General features: G+C 44.4%; 1 protein-coding gene across 1 annotated transcript; it reads left to right on the top strand.

Moving 5' to 3' along the window:
- Positions 1-2,555: 2,555 nt before the first annotated feature.
- UPK3A (uroplakin 3A) lies at positions 2,556-8,739 on the top strand. Its single transcript, XM_039386586.1, has 6 exons — positions 2,556-2,610; positions 3,354-3,509; positions 5,731-6,010; positions 7,170-7,252; positions 7,721-7,853; positions 8,652-8,739. Exons 1-6 carry the CDS (start codon positions 2,556-2,558, stop codon positions 8,737-8,739), a joined length of 795 nt encoding a protein of 264 aa, XP_039242520.1.
- Positions 8,740-17,285: the final 8,546 nt, after the last annotated feature.

The raw sequence follows: 17,285 nt of genomic DNA, 5'->3' as shown, positions 1-17,285 counted from the left end.
TCAATCCTGAGCCCTCTTTTCTCCGGGCTGAGCCCCCCCAGCTCCCTCAGCTGCTCCTCACAGGACATGTGCTCCAAACCCTTCACCAGCTTTGTTACCCAACAATTAAAATGCATATTTTTCTTTCAGTTAAAACATACAGTTTTTGTCTTCTGCTGTGTAAACATCTAAATTGAGCCATTTATAAAAAGAAATAATATCAGCATGAGATGATTCTATCATAATGCTCTTTCATTTCCTTGAAAATTTTGTTGTCGTGGAGCAATAAATCCCAACTGAGTCCAGAGGCTTCTATAAATGATTCCAGAATTGCCCACAAGGCAACACAGAGCAAGAAAATTGTCATTGTTGCTTAACTGAAGACATAGGAGTTTGCATTGATGTCTTCTCTTGCACCTCCTTCAGGGAACACTGGAATTATACCGAGGTTCCCTTTGTTCAGGGTAACATCCTTTAAATCCAGACCAACTCCCTTGACTTCCGTGCAGTTAATGTGGATTCACACAAATGTAAGCAAGGATGAGGTCTGGCCCTAATTTAGGACACATCTGCCAGTGCAGATGGTGCTGAGAGAGTTCATTGTCATGTTCATTGTCTACCTTTGTTCGAGCCTTTTTGAGCATGGAGTGAACTCAACAATTTTAGAATCCTACAGGCAATCTGTCCCTCCTGGCTGGGGAGTTCTGCCACAAGATGGGCTGGTACCCAGCTGAAAGATGATGGCTTAGAAAAACTGCCACATGGGAAACTGGGTAAAACTGTCACCCTGTGACCAAAAAAAAAACCAACCCAACCAACCAACCAACCAACCAACCAACCAACCAACCAACCAACCAACCAAAAAAGTTCTACCTCTAAATAAAAAACTTCCTTATGATCAACAGCCTTAAGCAGTTGATTCTTAAAACTGGTATCTTTTTTCCCCTGTTTGTTGTTTTGATGCTTTAGAAAGTGCACGAGGGAGCAATGCTTTCTAATCAAAGTTGGAAGAGTATTTTGTACCACATGAAAGTGGCTTGCATGCCACGAAGTAGAATATTTCTTTTTATTCTGCCATTCAATATGTCCTGCTGTCTATTTTTTATTTGATTAGGCATATAATGTGTCTATTTGCTGTCCTAAGGGGAAAAAAAAGCCACTGCTTGTTGCTCTGGAAGGGTTACTTGTCTAAAGAATTCAGGATCTGGTTTTACAGGAAACTGTTTAGAGAAAGTATTGCTTTTATGATGGAGAAAGAGATATTGCTGTTGTTAAACTCTGCTTTACTGTGGAGTCAGAAACCTTACAGGTTCTGTGCATCATTATGTGCTGCTTTAAAGGATAAAAACTCGAGCAGAGCAGCACCAAGCTTGTACAACTAACACCACAGTGCAAGTGTTACAAACCAGATTCCTGGGAATAAAAGAGAGAAGGGTAAGATCTTTTCTGGCCTAATTTGATTTATCTGAGTACTTTTACCAGTACAGGTTTAGAGTACATTGTGGAGTATGAAGGAATAATACAACTCATTCTTATTCTACAGCAGCACAAATCCAGGGTGCCTCCTGTATTCCATATTCTTCCTAAAAAGTTGTGTGAGAGCAAAGTCAAACCAAACACACTGAGGATGACGTGCAGAATTTGGAGTGCAATGAGACACATATGGGGAGGAAATTGCATTCCAACCATTTGATTACACATTTCAAACAGATTTCTGGGGCCCACAGCCTTTATATCCATAAAGGAGATGGATTTGGGAATGTAACCTGGGTGATGATACCCATGTAAACCTGGAGTTGCTGCAGTGACACCACGTTAGCCCCACTAATTCTGTAAGACCTCCCTGATACTTTCTTTTTCCTCTCAGCCTATTTTAAGTGGATGATTAATAATTTTTTAATTTGAGCTCTTACGTAATATACCATTTGTAACAGCAATTACTCATCAGGAATATTCTCAGCTGAACAATTCGGTCCAACAGGTCACATTCAGATTTCCAGTGGTTTTGCTCCTCATGTATTTGCCCTGAGTCACATTAGGGTTAACCAGAACCAGAAGGCTCATGTTTTTCAGGATGTAACCCAGAAAACAATTCAGAAGGCAATTGTACCCTCACTTAAGGCTGCTCAGATGAGAACCATCCATGGTACAGACTGAATGCAGGGTTCAGATATTCAGTTCCCAATTTTCTCTATGTGAGAAGTTTCAAAAGTTTTTAGAGAGAAGGAGGTAAAGAGCCAAGCCAGCTATCAGTGATTTGGGTGGGAAAAACCCCCTCCCTTTACACCCACAGCACTGAGAACTCCAGTGGTACCCATTATCAGGTAGAAACAAAAGCTGCAACACCTTCCTCACCTGGAGCAGGTAAGGGCTGGGGGATTGGCAGCACCTGAGCAGGGGGGGCACTGAGAATATAAGGAGGTGCTGAAGGGGTGGGCAGCTTCTGCCTGCAGGCACCTGGTGGGGACAAGGAGGTGTGGCTGCCTGCAGGGAGGCAGTGGATGTGGGAGCTCTTCAGCAGGGGCTGCATCCCAACAGTCTTTTTCCTTTTGTGGAAGTTTCTGGAGGGCTCAGGCATGGGCAGCTCTTGGATTGTAGTAGCATTTTGCTGCTTGGGACAGCTGTGTGCAGGTAAGAAGCATCTATCTGCTGCCTCTTCTCTTTTTTGTTGCTCTTCTTTGTGCCTGTTTCTCTTAGTTTTTTGTTTGTTTGTTTGCTTTGTCTTGGGTGTCTTCTCTCTGCTGTAGGACCTGTGTTGGGAGTTGAGGGATTCAGCCCAGTACTCTGCTGGAAGACTGTTAAAGTTTCCCTAATGAAGCTGGGGGGAAGTGTTTGACATTAACTTCCTTTTAACACCACTTGCTTTTTGCAGTGCCTCTCCCAGGCAGTTTTCTTTTCTGTAAGGCTTTTCTAAATCTCTTGCTCTGTATGTTAGTAAGTTTGGTCTTAAAAACCTTATTAACGCTCTTTTCTGCTAAAGGGTTGCAGAACTGACTGTGCTGGTGCTGCCACTGAGGAGGAGGCTGTATGTGGGACCTTAACTACAGGGGTCTGAGTCTCTCCTGTAACGAAGCCTTGGCTGTGTCCTCCTGAGCTGATGTGGCCCTTGTGTTGGAGAAGCAACATCCTTTCCTGCTCTCACTGAATCCTTGGGTTGCCCACCTTGCTTTAAAGCAAAACCCCTAACTCAGAATGCCCCAGGGCTGGTTCCTGCTCAGCTGCAATTTGCATCCTCCCCTTTTTATGCTTCAGTGTTGTTTGTTAGAACAGCCAGACCCCCTCTTTCGAGTCAGAGCTTGCACAGGGAGAGGAGAAAGCTTTTCTGGTTTTGTTGGGTTTTTTCAATATCCTTTTTTGGTAACTTTGTTTTTCAGATCAAAGGCTGAAGCCTCAAATTGCAGCCCCTCAGCTTGCTACAAACAATCCCACTCTTACTACAGTTGCTCTAGAAAAACCTTTCTGTGTGTTTGACAGCTCACTGCACCCAAATAAGTCTTACTCCATCTACTTGTATGCAATGAAGGAGTCAGGTGAGTGGCATTATGGCTCTCCAGAAGGTAACTACCTGGTTGACCTTTGCATGGAATCCTTCACAGCTGGATGGGGGTGAGCCTGAACAGGGAAAGGAGAAAAATCTGCCAGCCCTTGCAAGGACTAATTAATTGATTTGTTTTTTAGACTAAGGCAAGTCATGCTAGACCCATGGTCACAGATGCCTGGCCCATGGCTTCATTCACAAAATGAATTTCATAAGTGCTTGGCAGTGGCTAGGAGCTGCTTCCCCTGATCCCTGCTGCTCTGGCAGACTGTTGGAATGCTACCTGGAGCTGCCTGTGAGCTGGCAGGAATAAATGCCTTCCTTATGTCACATCTTCCTCCCTGAATGTTGGATGCAGCTTCTTTTTCTGAAGGAAAAGGGACCTTGAGGGGGCAGCAGTGAAATTGGACAACAGGCAAAAAGCTCTTGACTCTTTCACTGCTGGTTGTTGCCACTCTGGACCAAGTGGAAGGAGCAGGCCCTGGGTGGGTGGAAGCTGTAAGCACAGAGCCCATCCCAGACAGCTGGGAACGGGTGGCCTTCTGAGACCTGCCCTGTGCCTGAAGGGCACAGCTTGGTGTGTCTAAGCCAGGCTACAACTGCAGTAGAATGATGTAAGTCTGATAAGTAGATACACCTGCAAGTATGCTTTGTGTTGGAAGTGACATCAGCCAGCCCAGATTCCTGCACAGTTGGGTGAATCTGTACAAAATGGGCTCCACACACAGAAATGTCTAATGGTGCTTTTAAGGCAAGAAGATGCAAACTTGTTACTTGACAGACTGGGAGGAATTTTGTTTGGATTTGTCTCTGGTCTGCAGGGAAAGACATTGGCTCACCCTTGGATGTCTCCTGGAGCAGGGAGAAGGAAAAATTTAAAAAACCTTAATTTTCTTAACACCTTATGCTCAGGTCTGGTAAGGAGATGCATCAGCACATGAGAAAGCTTGAGGATAAAAGGATTTCTGAAGAAGTAATATGTAGCTTTTGGCTCTATCCTTAATGTTGCTATGAGACTTGATCTACCCACTAAGGTTACAAAACTAAACAAGCAAACAAAACATAACAAACCCCAGAAAACCTCCCATGAAAGCATCCTGTTTATGCATCAACTTTTGTTCACAGAGCCAGACTAAGAGTTATGAAAGTGGACACTGGGAGAGCAGGGAAACATAACTGTGAGAAGGTTAATAATGTGGAGAAACAAACCTAAGGGAAGAGAAAGTCCTAGGTAGTATCTGTTTTCCTGCTATTGGCTCCCACTGAAGGGAGGGGTGTCAGAACTCCTCTAACTTACCACTGACCTTAAGTTATATTTCTAACCTGTGCCAGAAATGTGTCCTTTTTAAAACAGGCCAAATTTTACATTGGATCATAGCTAAAAACTTCTCACAGCACTTGCAGGAACTCTGCTCCAGTAGAATGCTTCCAGGCAGAAATGGTTCCCACTGTACCACAGCTTTGGAAAAACTGGCACTCCTGTGCTGCTGACAGCACTGAACAGTTGGAGGGGCTCTCCAGAAAAACTTAACCTGCAGTTACAGAACTTGGGAGCATCCCTTGGGACTTGTGCCTTGCCTTTGCAGCAGGGAAGGGTTGAGAGGTGCAACTAAGCTTCCAAAGCCTGCTGGATGCAGAGTCATGCTTTGCTGGAAGCTGGGAGGGCCTTCAGACTCCCCTGGAAGCACTGGAGTGCCTGGCTGGCCAGGGATGGAGGTACACGTGTTCCTGCAGCCCCTACACCATGCAGGTCTGGGATGGTTCCAGCTGCTGTGTGACCAGAGGCTGAAGGGTTTGTGTGCCAGCAGACAAGAGCTGTGACTCAGGAGCTCTGCCTTGGCTGTAGGATCAAATCTGGAACGGCAGGATTTACTGGATGTGTATTAGAGCCATACGTGATGTGTGGGAAGAGCAGCCTTTGCCACCCTCCTTCCTGCTCCATCACATTCTCCTGGGAAAAGAGGAATTTTGGGAGGGTAGCTACTGGCAAATATTGCTCTGACATCCTTCACAGTTTGAGGGACAAGTATGAAAACTTCACCAACAACTATGCAGGAAGGGGTGGGATCATGACACAGACAAACTGGTAGCTCATTTTTGGTTTCTCTTGGGAGTGTTTTGGGGTAGAAGAGCGAGATGCCAACCAAATAGAGGGTGAACGGAAAGGGCTGGACTTGTTTGGACAGCCTTGCTAAGAAACCTCTCTCCTGCAGCAGGTGCCATGAGCTCCCTGGTGACTGAGGGCAGCAGCAAAGCACTGGACAGCACCTTCCAGCAAACACACGGGGGGCAGCTCGGGCCCTACAAGGCTGCTGCATTCCATGTGCCCAGCTGTGCAGCCCCTCCCAGGCTTGTGGACGCAGGAGATGTCAGCAAAGTTTCTGATGTCCTGAAACAATACCTCTTCAGAGTTGGGGATGATGGGACTTGTCTGTACGACCCAAACTTCCTCAATGTCTGTAACCCGCCTCTCGCACCAGGCACGACTTACAGGTATGTCCTTAGCTCTTAAGAGGTGATTGCTCCTCTTAAAACACAGTGGGATGCAGCACTGAGCCTGTAAGCTCCTCAGCAAAGGTAAACTGTGGATTACAAGCTCATAACTGAAGTGCTCCATTACAAGTGTAGCCATGAAGGTGGCTGGCTTTGCTCTAGCACCTTGCAGAGGGTGCTCTGTGGTGCCCCAGCAGGGCTGAGCTCTGCCAGGGCAAATTCATGGACCACTAGGAAAATTCCTGTGTGACCTGCTAGATCTACTCCTGTGTAATTCTGTGACAGCACATGATTTGAAACTGCTGGTAGAAAAGGATTTTGACTGGAAAGTTGTTGAGATTATTCACCATGTATTTTGTATTAGGTGATTCTGCTGAACTGCAGATGTGCATCTGGCTCTGCTTGCTTTGTTCTGATGGGATTCTGGGCAGCCAAAGTTCTCCTTGGTCTCCAGCTCCAGGAAGCCCCTCATATTGCTGGAGACTGCCCAGTGAGGCCAGGGAGCTTGCAGACTTGCCTGACCCTGCTGCCTGGTGAAACCAGCCATCCAGGGAATTGGGGCACCCTGACAGCCCTTACCCAAACACTCGTTTTGCTGTTGCCAGCTATTTGAAACCAGAGGGAAAATGGCAGTCACATGGAGCCATAAATGCTTCTGAAAAGTCTGTGGGCTCTTAGTTTTGCAAAAACTGTCTTCTCTCTTCATTTCTGAAATCGTGGACTGGAAATGTAATTTCTTTGCCAAATCTGATGTTGGCCTGGTTCTTCAACAGTCTCCTCTAGCAGGGAAAGTGCCAAAGGTCTCTGTTGTTGGACAAAGTCTTTGACCTCCATATGGAAATCAGAACCACTTGCTGTCCTAAATAACAAAGCTCTTCAAACAGGGAATAGCAAGCTGGGGAAAACTGTTGTTGGGAATCTGTCATCTGCCAAGGCTCACAAGAACCAAGTGCAGGCTGTGCATGACAAAACAGAATGCTTTTCCATAATTAATTCTATCTGTTCTTTATAAGGTCTCTGGAAGTAATCAGCAGCCTTTGACTGTCTCCACCTAATGCTTTGACAAAACCTGAAGACTGGCCAGCTAATCCAGTAGTTTAAACCTGCTAGTGAGGGGGCTATTACAAATACCTCATTTAACACTTTTTTCCCCCTGCAGGTTTAAGTATGTCCTGGTAGAGAGCACTGAAGGGATTGTGAAAGACCAAACCCTCTGGTCTGATCCAATCAAAACCAGAAGAGGTAAGTCTGGCTTTGCTCAGCTCTTTTGAATAGCTGTGCTTGCCTTAGGACACTACTGCTCTAGGAGCAACAGCTAGTCCTTTCCTCAAGTTTTAGCAATTCTTTTCAGCCTTTCAGTATTGGAGTAGCAGGCTTAAATATATAATAATTTTCTACTTTTGCGTACTACAAAACAATCATTTTAGTAAAGAAAAGGTTTGTATCTGCAGCTTGAGATTTGATGCAGATCATGGTATCTGGTGCTGTTGACATTTCTCAGGAATACAGATACTTGCCCTCATGGCAAACCTGCTGAGCAGAGCTCATAAACTTTAAATGCTGACATTGAGTCTTAAACCTGTTTCTCATAAATCACCTATGTCTTCAGGTACAGATATAATCACTTTGCCTCTCCTAAATCACCAGCTTGGTGGGAGTGCTCATGGTCAAAAAGAGATGACCAGGAACATTCCTTCCATGCTCTCCTAGTTAAACTTCCCTTGCAAGTTGACACCTGGCCTGGCCGAAGGAGCGGAGCCATGATTGTCATCACATCCATCCTGAGTGTGCTCCTGTTCCTCCTGCTTGCTGGCATTCTGGCTGCTGTGTCCTCAGCTGTCATGTGAGTACTGAGCACCCCACAGCTTGCACTGAGAGCACCCAAACCTGCCACCAGCCACTGCTGCTGCTCTGGTTTGGGATGGCACACCAGTGCTGGTCACATCTTGAAGCTGGTAATGGGAAAATACTCTGTCACCATGATCAGCAGCTCTTGGAATTATTACACAGCTGTAAGGTAACTTAAGCCAGACTTTAGTAAGGACTGCTGGAAAAAAAACCCCAGTGGACTTGCACCTACTTAAAGCCTGTATATTCTTTCTCACATGTTGCAGCTTTCCATCTATTCAGGAGTTGGGAAACTCTTAAGGAGTGCAGGAATTTGTAAAGATTGCATAATATCCTAATTAATGCCTTGACTTTATTTGGCTCATGCCCAGAGGAAATAAGTTGCAATAAATGAGTGAGGCTTTGCTGGAGCTGTCTAACACAGCTGTGCATGTTTCCCAGCCTGGTGTGCCCCCTGCCCAGGGAGATCCAGGAGGCCTGATTGATTCCTAAGGTGAACTTTGGGATGGAATTAACTCAATTTTAGAAATAGTGGGTATCGGGGCTCCATCCTCTTTCAGTCACTTGCAAGTGATGCAAGTGCTCTGGGTTCACTCAGCTCCGCCAGGCTGTCCTGGGTTACAGATGGGAAAGCAAAGGATGAATTGCAAATGTTCATTTAAAAAATAAATCTACGGGCCTCTGAGGTGCTGAATGATTTAAGTACCAAATTTAAGCCTTTGTGAAATGTGCTGACAGTGAGCTCTGCTCAGTCGCTACTGGAACCTAATAAAGCCTTTCTCTTGCCCACCAGGAGACCAGAAGGTCCTTCTGCAGAGACAAGGTGCACCCCTCAGACTGCTCAGCCAAGTGACCCAAGACCACAGGTGGGCTCTGAGTGACCAGCCTGATTCCAGCCAGGATGGGACTGCAGCTGAACTGCTCCGTGTGCTGAGACCCACAGGACTGTCTCTTCCATCCAACATGAGTCCATAAAAACTCCAGAACACAGCCAGGCAACAGGAGATGAGCAGCACTGAGGAATTAAGGACAGCTGTTTTGAAGTCTTGCAGTACATCATACCTTGTCCTAATGAGATTTGATGTAGTTAATCACCTTGCATAGCATATAGCACATATGAACAGTGAATATCAAATGCCTGGAATGAAGAAAAAAATCCTTGAGACTCTTTAGCTCCAGGAGTTGGTCAGAGGTTGTCTAACAGAGACATCTCATCTGGAGTAAGCATCACTGCAGCCCTCACCTGCTCCTTGCAGTCAGACAAACAGGATGGAGCTGTTTGTGTCTGTGTTCCTCCAGAGGAACTGATGAGGAATATGTACTGCTTTATTTTCCATTGATGCCAAATTCAAAGCCCTTCTTTACACCTCTTGAGTATGTAGAAGTAACTGTCCTGTGGTAGCAACAATCTGGGATAAGCACAAAGCTGTCACTGGTTATTCTCTTCCTAGTTTTCTGTAAATTTGTTAAATGGTGTCAGATAATAAATAAGGGTTCTGTTCTAACACAGGTAGTTTGCTATCACTTTAATTACTGAGTGACCTTTCACTGATGCTTATTTCAAGGAGGGGGACTTATTCTCCTTGGATTATAAAAATTAAAAAGTCTTCTGTCAAGAGTTGTAGCTTGGTGACTGCAAGATGGGGCATTTTAAGCTTCAGGACTGAAGGGATTTGTACCTGAGCTCCTGGTGTTTGGGTTTTCTGACTACAGCGTGGTAAAGCTCCCCTGCCCTGTCTTTTCAGCTACATGAGGGCTGAAGGGAGAAGGGGGAGGTGAGTGTTGTCCTTCTGACTAGAAATGGATGTGCAAGTATCTGGAGTGATGTTTTTTTCTGGGGTTTCACTCTTTTTTTTCTATGCAATCCTGCTTTTAGACAGGGAGAGAACTTCACTTGGAGCAGTTCCAGCTTTTCCTAAGCCTGTCAGGATCCACTTGTTATGTTGTGAATTGGTGTCTGAGGACTGGGCCCAGGCAGAACAACAGACACCAAAACAGGGTCACTACTGCTTGTGCCTTTCCACATGGTATTGCCATTCCTCTAAACACAGATTTCCTTCTGCTCTGCCTTTGGCTCCTCGCTGGAGAAAGGGGATGGAAACTCCTGTTTGGAGCATATCAGAGGTATGTCCTGATCGTTATCATGGTTGTGCAGAAGAAATACAAGGTGTCTGTGACTAAGAGCATTTCTTTAGTATATCTAAAACTAGAATATATATGGATAAAATGAGAAGTTCCTGAGCCCTGTGTATTTACAATAAAAGCATCCACAGAAATGAGACAGAGCTAACAGTGATATTTGCCGGGTGTTTTCGAAATATTGTTCATCTATTCACAGCTATTGCTTTGGGCACTGCATGACAGTTGTTATTCCCTCAGTGACCCTGCAAAATGTATTGGAAATGGTGATTGCAGGTGGTGCTGTGTGGCAGAAAATACAGATAGAAATCCCACCTATGAAGAGAGTTCAGGAACCACTGCTGAAGTCCTGCATACATTTAACACTTTGGGGTTGTGCTTAGGCTTTATCAGTGTAAGTGATGGTGGTGAATAAGTTTAACTTGAGACCTCTGAAGAAGAGAAGCTGCTGGTCTGCACTGAACTGAATGTGTGGCACCAACATCCCCCAAATCTAAATCCTAATCAATATAGAAAGAGTGTCTTGGCCCTAAGTAAGCAGCTGCCTGCTCACTGTCCTCCCTTCCCTCCTTGACCTTGTTTTCAATATCTGCCTGGGTGAGCTTCATGTGGAGCTGTCCTGGAGACAAAAGTATGCTGGATATTATCTGACACAAACAGTACCAGGCTGGCAGTTCTTTGGTGTATAGCTGAAGCTGACTGTAACCAAAGACTGTTATAATCAGCTGGCTGCTTTTTTGGAGGCAAGTTTGAGTTCCAAGACACTCCCATTTAAACAAGTGCACAGATGCTGCACATCCTGTCCTGTAATTAATACCATCTTCCACTGTTGCTGGCAAAAGTCTCAGCAGAATTATCATCTCTCAAAGGGTTTATAAAGGGTGTTCAAGCCTTTTCTGCCTACACTTGGTAACGTGCAGTGGCCTCTGTATACGATTTGTTGCCAGTTGTGACCCTGCCAAAGTCAAGTACAATAAGTTTCAACCCCAGTATTGCCAGTGCTCCTTGAAGGAATGCTCTGACCTTTTACATATTTGCCTGCAGGGGTTGTGTGCCTGCCTAAGCAAAATAACTGAGCTGAGGAGTGATCCTGTCTGCCTCTCACAGGGTGATTCAGCTTTCACAGCAGGTGAGTCAGTGATAAAGGGCTTTTGAAATGGTTTGGATTAAGAATAACAGATAAGTGTATGATGAATTCTAGGAAAGAGTTTCCCCCATTCTATGTATTACATCACTTCATGGATAGGTTTCTAAATGGTTAAATGGAACCTGGTTTGATGATTTGTTCTGCAGTAAAGCACCTCTGCAGAAAGGCAGTGAAGATGTAATGACAGAAGTAGGATGTGGCAGCATCACCACACTGAGATCACATCAACCATAAATGTCCTTTGGTCTGACATTATAAGAGTAATTTTTAAGCCCTGGTCTCATCTCTTGAAGTTAAAATGTACGACCAAACTTAGCCAATGCCACAGGTATTCCAGATATCCACACAAACCTCTTTGCTTTCCTAAGAGGTCAATGTGAACCATGCAATTAAAAGTTGCTCTGAATCTGAGAGGACAAGAGTCTACCTGGAAGAAAAGTCCGTCTGGATGAAAGAAGCTATTTAAATACAAGGGATTGCTATTTCTCTACTGGCATGGGTAGCTCTGGGAGAGATTCTGTTCCACACTTGGCTGTGTAATGTAAGCCAAATCTATTGGAGCCTGTCTGTTTTCTCCACGTTAAGACACATAGTTTAGCAGCAGATTGTATTCAGCACTGCAGCCCTTTGCCAGGAAACATCCCCAGTGGGATTTGCCCAAGGTTTGAAAGATGATGCACAGCTGCAGTGGGTTTATCAATATGTGATTCCTTCCCCCCACTGGCATTGGCCCAGCTGGCCATAGCCCAGCACAAGGGCTCATCCCACAGGAGAACATCCCTCTGCAGCCCTGCTGGAATGATGGATCTGCTCTTGGCAGCTGCAGGAGAACCCCGGGGTTTATCTCCAAGTTTGGCTCAGGAACAGGAAATCTCAGCTTAAACATCATGCAGTACTGATGGCACATGAGGTAATCACAAGGTAACGTGATGGGACTAATTCTTTATGTTTCTGCATCACAATTAAACTCCAGTTTAATTGAGAGCTTCAGCCTGAACTTAGTTTCAAGCATGTGAGATTGGGAAAAAAAGACTTTTTTAAATACACAGAATTCTAGCAAAAGGTATGGTTATAATCAGAAATGTGTTTTCACAAAGGAAAAAAAAAGAACCTGAAAACTGTCAATGAACATCAAAACACTTTGTCTGTGTTGGTTTTGGGTTTTTTGGTGGGAGGAGGTAGAAATATTTCCTAGCTGAAACAGAGATGTTATAACATTACATTTGTCTTTTACCAGTTCTCTGTCCATCATGCTCCTGTGTGGAAAAGAATTTGCTCTGATGTTGTCTCTTATTTTCAACCTGGCCTTTCTGTCCACTGCAGAACAAAGCTATAGCAATGAGAATGGTTATTTTTTATGCTGGTAATATTGCCCCAGGTACCCCTCATCCCTTTTCAGTTTATACCTGACCATCAGGGCAGCAGTGGCAGGTTTGGCAGCTTCACTTGCTGCACCAAGCAGTTCATGCTTGTGTTTGATTCACAGGGGGTTGTGACTGCACTGGAACATCATCCACTGGGAATACAGGAGTGTGCCACACTCACAGACACGTTTCTGATCTTCACTTCAAACCAAGGCAATGGAAGTGCCTCCCCCACCTCTGACTTCTGGCAGCTCACCTCCCTGTGGAAAAGGTTAGTTCCCTGCCTGTGTCCATCACACCCTGCTGCTCCAAAGGGTTTAAAAACTGCTTGGAATTGGGCAGCCCCCTTGCATGCAGCCTGCAGTTAGCCTTGAGCCTTTGAAGGCACTGGTCACCAGGCACCTCCTCTTGCATCCTGAGGACACAGCTGTGTGTGTCTGTCTTTAGCATTAAAATGCACAGTTCAATTAAGGCAGCACTCTGGAGTCTTCAGGGGAACAAGAGAAGGAACAGATGGATGCTCTCAGAGGAACAGGGACTGTTAGAGCTTCAAGCAGATGACTGAATCACGGATTAGGTCCTGCCCTAAGGTTAAGCTCACCTACCAGGACGTGAGAGATAAGGATGTGAAAAGCTGACCAAAGTTACAGAGAGTGTTGTGAGGAGTGGCTGCACTTCACATGTGGTTAGAGGGGGACTTGTGTGAGAACTTGTACAGTACAAAATAAATATTTTGTTGTGCTCATCCAGTTGCCCAGTTCACACTTCCTTTCCTGCTACTGTTTGCAAGCTGTGATGGACATGCCTCAGACCATATCTATGCATAACTTTCCTACTCTACAAATACACTTTTGGGCAGAATTATAGTGTCTTGTGTTACAGGAGCTAAGGATCTTTTTTTAAATGGACAGTGATAGGAACTATAAAATGATGACTTAGAAGCTATCGGGTGCAATCAAGTCTTCAAGTCATCATCATTTCAAATGTACTGCATCAGCCAAATGAAAGAATATTGTTTTGTTTAACTTGTTTAGAAACTTTTACCTCTTAAAAAAGTATTGCTTATGCTAGAACAGATGATAGGAAGGTAAAAGGTTTTTGTGGTGTTTATCTGTCCGCTGTTTTAAACAACTTCCCTGACTGCATTCAATTCGTACACAGAACTAAATTCATTAGAGGACTACAGGAACTAATCCACAGGCAGTAACTTAAAAAAATATTACTGCAGAACCGACAGTTCATTCTTAAAACCAGAGAGATCCTTTTCTTGATCTACAGCCACAGATTTGGTACCTGAACGCTCCGTGCTCATGTGTCACTCTGTGACCAGGATATGCATTGTTTTTCATGCTGCATCACTCAAGCAAATCCAAATGTTCCCTGGAATGTAATGCATCAGCTTCACCAGCCTCTCCCTTGTGCCAAACAGCTCAAGGAACAGTTCCCAACTTCAGGCATGTGAGATTTACAGCCTGATTCCAAACACACTAAAGTCTACAGGAGTCTTTGTTAAGACAGATGGCTTTAGGCCAGTCTCCTCAAATGTCTCAGCTGGTTGAGTGATGAAAGGGCTCCATTTAAATGGGTACCCTAAAAATGGATTGAGTGACTGCATTTAGGATAAACCCAGAAGCACAGGTACAGATTTAGGGTATATGTGAAAGTAAAAAGAAACATTTCTTAACAGGATAAGGAATAGTGACAAATTTAACCCAAATTCTGTTTTCAAAACTCCCTCCAAACAATTGAATCCCATTGAAGACTTTGATTTAGATTCTTCAAATGACTAATACCACATGATCCTATAATTTTTCAGTCTTCCTCTATTAAAACTATTATTGTTTTGACTGGAGTGGCATAATATGTAGGGGGAAAACCCCTAATGCAGAGCTGAATGAATGAAAGACATGGAGCAAGCTGATTTCACAGGACTACTGCAGTGACCCTTTGTGCTCTCTTTAGTCTTCCCCAGGGTTGATTTCCCTATTTTGGTGGAAGATCTGCCCTAAGGGCTCACACAGGCTGGGGACAATGTAGTTTTTCAGTTGCACTTGGTTCTCTTTCCTTGCCCTTCCCCTGCACTGAACAGGCAGGCAGGGAGTGGAACCTTTCCCTGCTCACCAGCCTGGGGAGTTTCTGCTCCCACCTCACTCAGTGTTTACACGTTCCTGCTGCACACAAACGGCACGTTTATTTGTTTACATGCACGTGTGTATTGCTTTTGCCTCACGGGGTGAATGTAGCCAGGAAGAGAAGAGCTGGGGAACAGTGGAAGTGGAGCAGGAAGGCAGGGGGTTCCCTACATCACTAACATTCTCCCCCAGACCTCCAAAAGCTTACCTGCAGGCAGGGTATTACACTGGCTTGATTACACAGACATTAAATGGTCAATCAGTGCAATATCTTGATGGAAGTAGCCCATTATGAGATAAATTCATATTTAATTTTACTAAAATAACACTGCACTGACTGAAACCCAGTCTTACTAAACTTAATTTCTGTAGCTGACATAGTTTATTTCAAGACATGCCTTCAGGTATTAGTCTGAACTTATGAGTATTTAAACATACATAAAACCTTATCTTTCAGTTTTTAAATACTTTAAATTTTTAACTATTTTAACTATTTTAAAACATTTTAAAATCTTTTATTTTTTAAAATATTTTAAAATATATTCTTACACTGAGATATAAACTCAAACAAGACAGCTTTGAAATCTGCTGCACTGTCTTTAACATCTTGCAGTTTGGGGGTGGGTTGTTTTGTGTTTTAGGGTCACTTGGAAGGCAAGAGCCAAGAACATCAGGGAGTGCTGTTCTGCTTTTTGTTACTACATGCCTGCTGCTGTTTGGCTGTGTTTTAACAACATCTGCTGAATGCAAAAACAAACAAACAAAGAAAACCACAAAAAATCCAACCAAACAAAAACCACCCAAGTATAAAAGAGCCAAATGATGATTTCTTTCCACATAGTAGGAACTACCAATATAAAATAACTGCTGTTAAAGTGGGTTCTGGTATTTTTATTAACAAAAAAACATTTTTCTTTTTTTCCAGGAGGGGGGAAAACCCTGGGACAGGTGCTCAGAGAATCTGTGGATTCTGCACCCTTACACATTCAAACCTTGCCAAGATACTGAGCAGTCTGACATAGTTCTGCTTTGAATGATGGACTAGGTGATCTCCAGAGGCCTCTTCCAACCTAAGCTGTATGTCATGACACTGTTTACATGCTCACAAATACACACCAGGAGCCACAGGTGTACTGCTTTTGCAATACAGAAATAAACTATTCACAAATGCACCCTTATGCAGCTAAAAATAAACATGGTAGGAATGGAATATGTAGGTTATACAGTGGAGTTGCCACACATGTGAACTAATACAAACTGCATCTTCCAAGCAATTACCATCACCACACATGATGGGTTTTACCCTTCTTTGAGGCCATTTGACAGAGGCATCAGCTGCAGGGCACCGTGCCAAGCACTGCTTAAAACATCCTGCAAGTCACAAAGCACTTGGCACGGGGTTCATCTCTAAAAGGAGTTGTTTCTGCTTGAGTACACCATTCTAGTTTCTAGGAACTGCTAAGATACACCAGGCACTGCCAGTTAAACCGCTTTTGTATGTACTGTTGTCCCTATTTGCACTGTGCAACATTTCAGAGATCCTCCTTTGTAAAAACAAGAGCTCCTTGTGCCATCTGTCCTGCAATCAGACAGCAACCCTACCTCAGCCTCTGAGATGGTTCTCTGTTTGCTTTGGTACCCCTGAATTTGTTCTGCACAACGGGGAAAAAAAGCTCCAAATCACATTCCTGGAAAAGACTGGATTTTTTTGCATACTGCTGCACTTTTGTACAATAGGTTATTAGCATGGATTTAGGTAACAAAAATAGAATGCAGGATTCCTCTTACATCATTCAAGATACATTATTCAATGCCAAGATGAAAAAGATATTTGCTTGAAGGCAAACACCTATATTGTACATTTTAATACTTTAAGCCCACATTTTTTTTTTTAATTCCTTTACTGTGTTTGAAAACCGAGGTATTGCACATGCCTGGCATGCTCCCACTATTATGCACCATTTTCTCATAAAAGGAATATTGACATCATTATTTCCACAGACTTATCTACACGGGGCACTGAATCATCTGTAGCTGAACCAGCGTGCATTGTTTCACTTACAGTATCCCTGGGCACTCCTCACACGAGTCCTGGATTCCAGCCTGCAGGAGCACTGGGTTCTGGGAGGATTTAAAAACCACTTCTGAGCTGAAAGAAGAAACAGACAAGCCAGTAAGATTTCGAAATGCGCTTAGTTAACAAGATAAAACTCCAGGAGGCACTTAAATTATTTTTTTTTTATGGGTAGTGTTCTAGTTTGATTTGGTACCTAGTTTGATTTGAGTCACCCCGCATGAGGAGCTGTGGGGCACCTCAACCCGCTTCCACTGAAGGAGGAGGACTCCTTTCTGTGGTGTTTGGGATAAAAGAGGGCTGAATCCAGGGATATCTCTGGGAGAAGAGGGGGTGAGGCAGAGCTCCGGAGCCGCAGGGTCGGCTGAGGGACACGGGGCTGTGAGGGGGCGATGGAGCCCCGGGGGTGGCTGAGGGGCAGCTCCTGGGGCACTGGGCACAGCACGGGCAGGGCACTCACCCACCGAACGCACCTTTCTGCGTTAGGGAATGACGCTGCGGCTCCTCGCTGCTCTCCCGCTTGCCCGTCCTGCAGGGCAAGGGTTGAGTTTTGCCCCCCCCTCCGGTGCCA

This window comes from Pipra filicauda, unplaced genomic scaffold (assembly GCF_003945595.2).
Source record: "Pipra filicauda isolate LSUMZ 115617 unplaced genomic scaffold, ASM394559v2 scaffold493_size893225_pilon, whole genome shotgun sequence".
In the NCBI taxonomy this organism is placed as follows: Eukaryota; Metazoa; Chordata; class Aves; order Passeriformes; family Pipridae; genus Pipra; species Pipra filicauda.
This window is presented reverse-complemented; position numbering and strand designations above follow the sequence as displayed.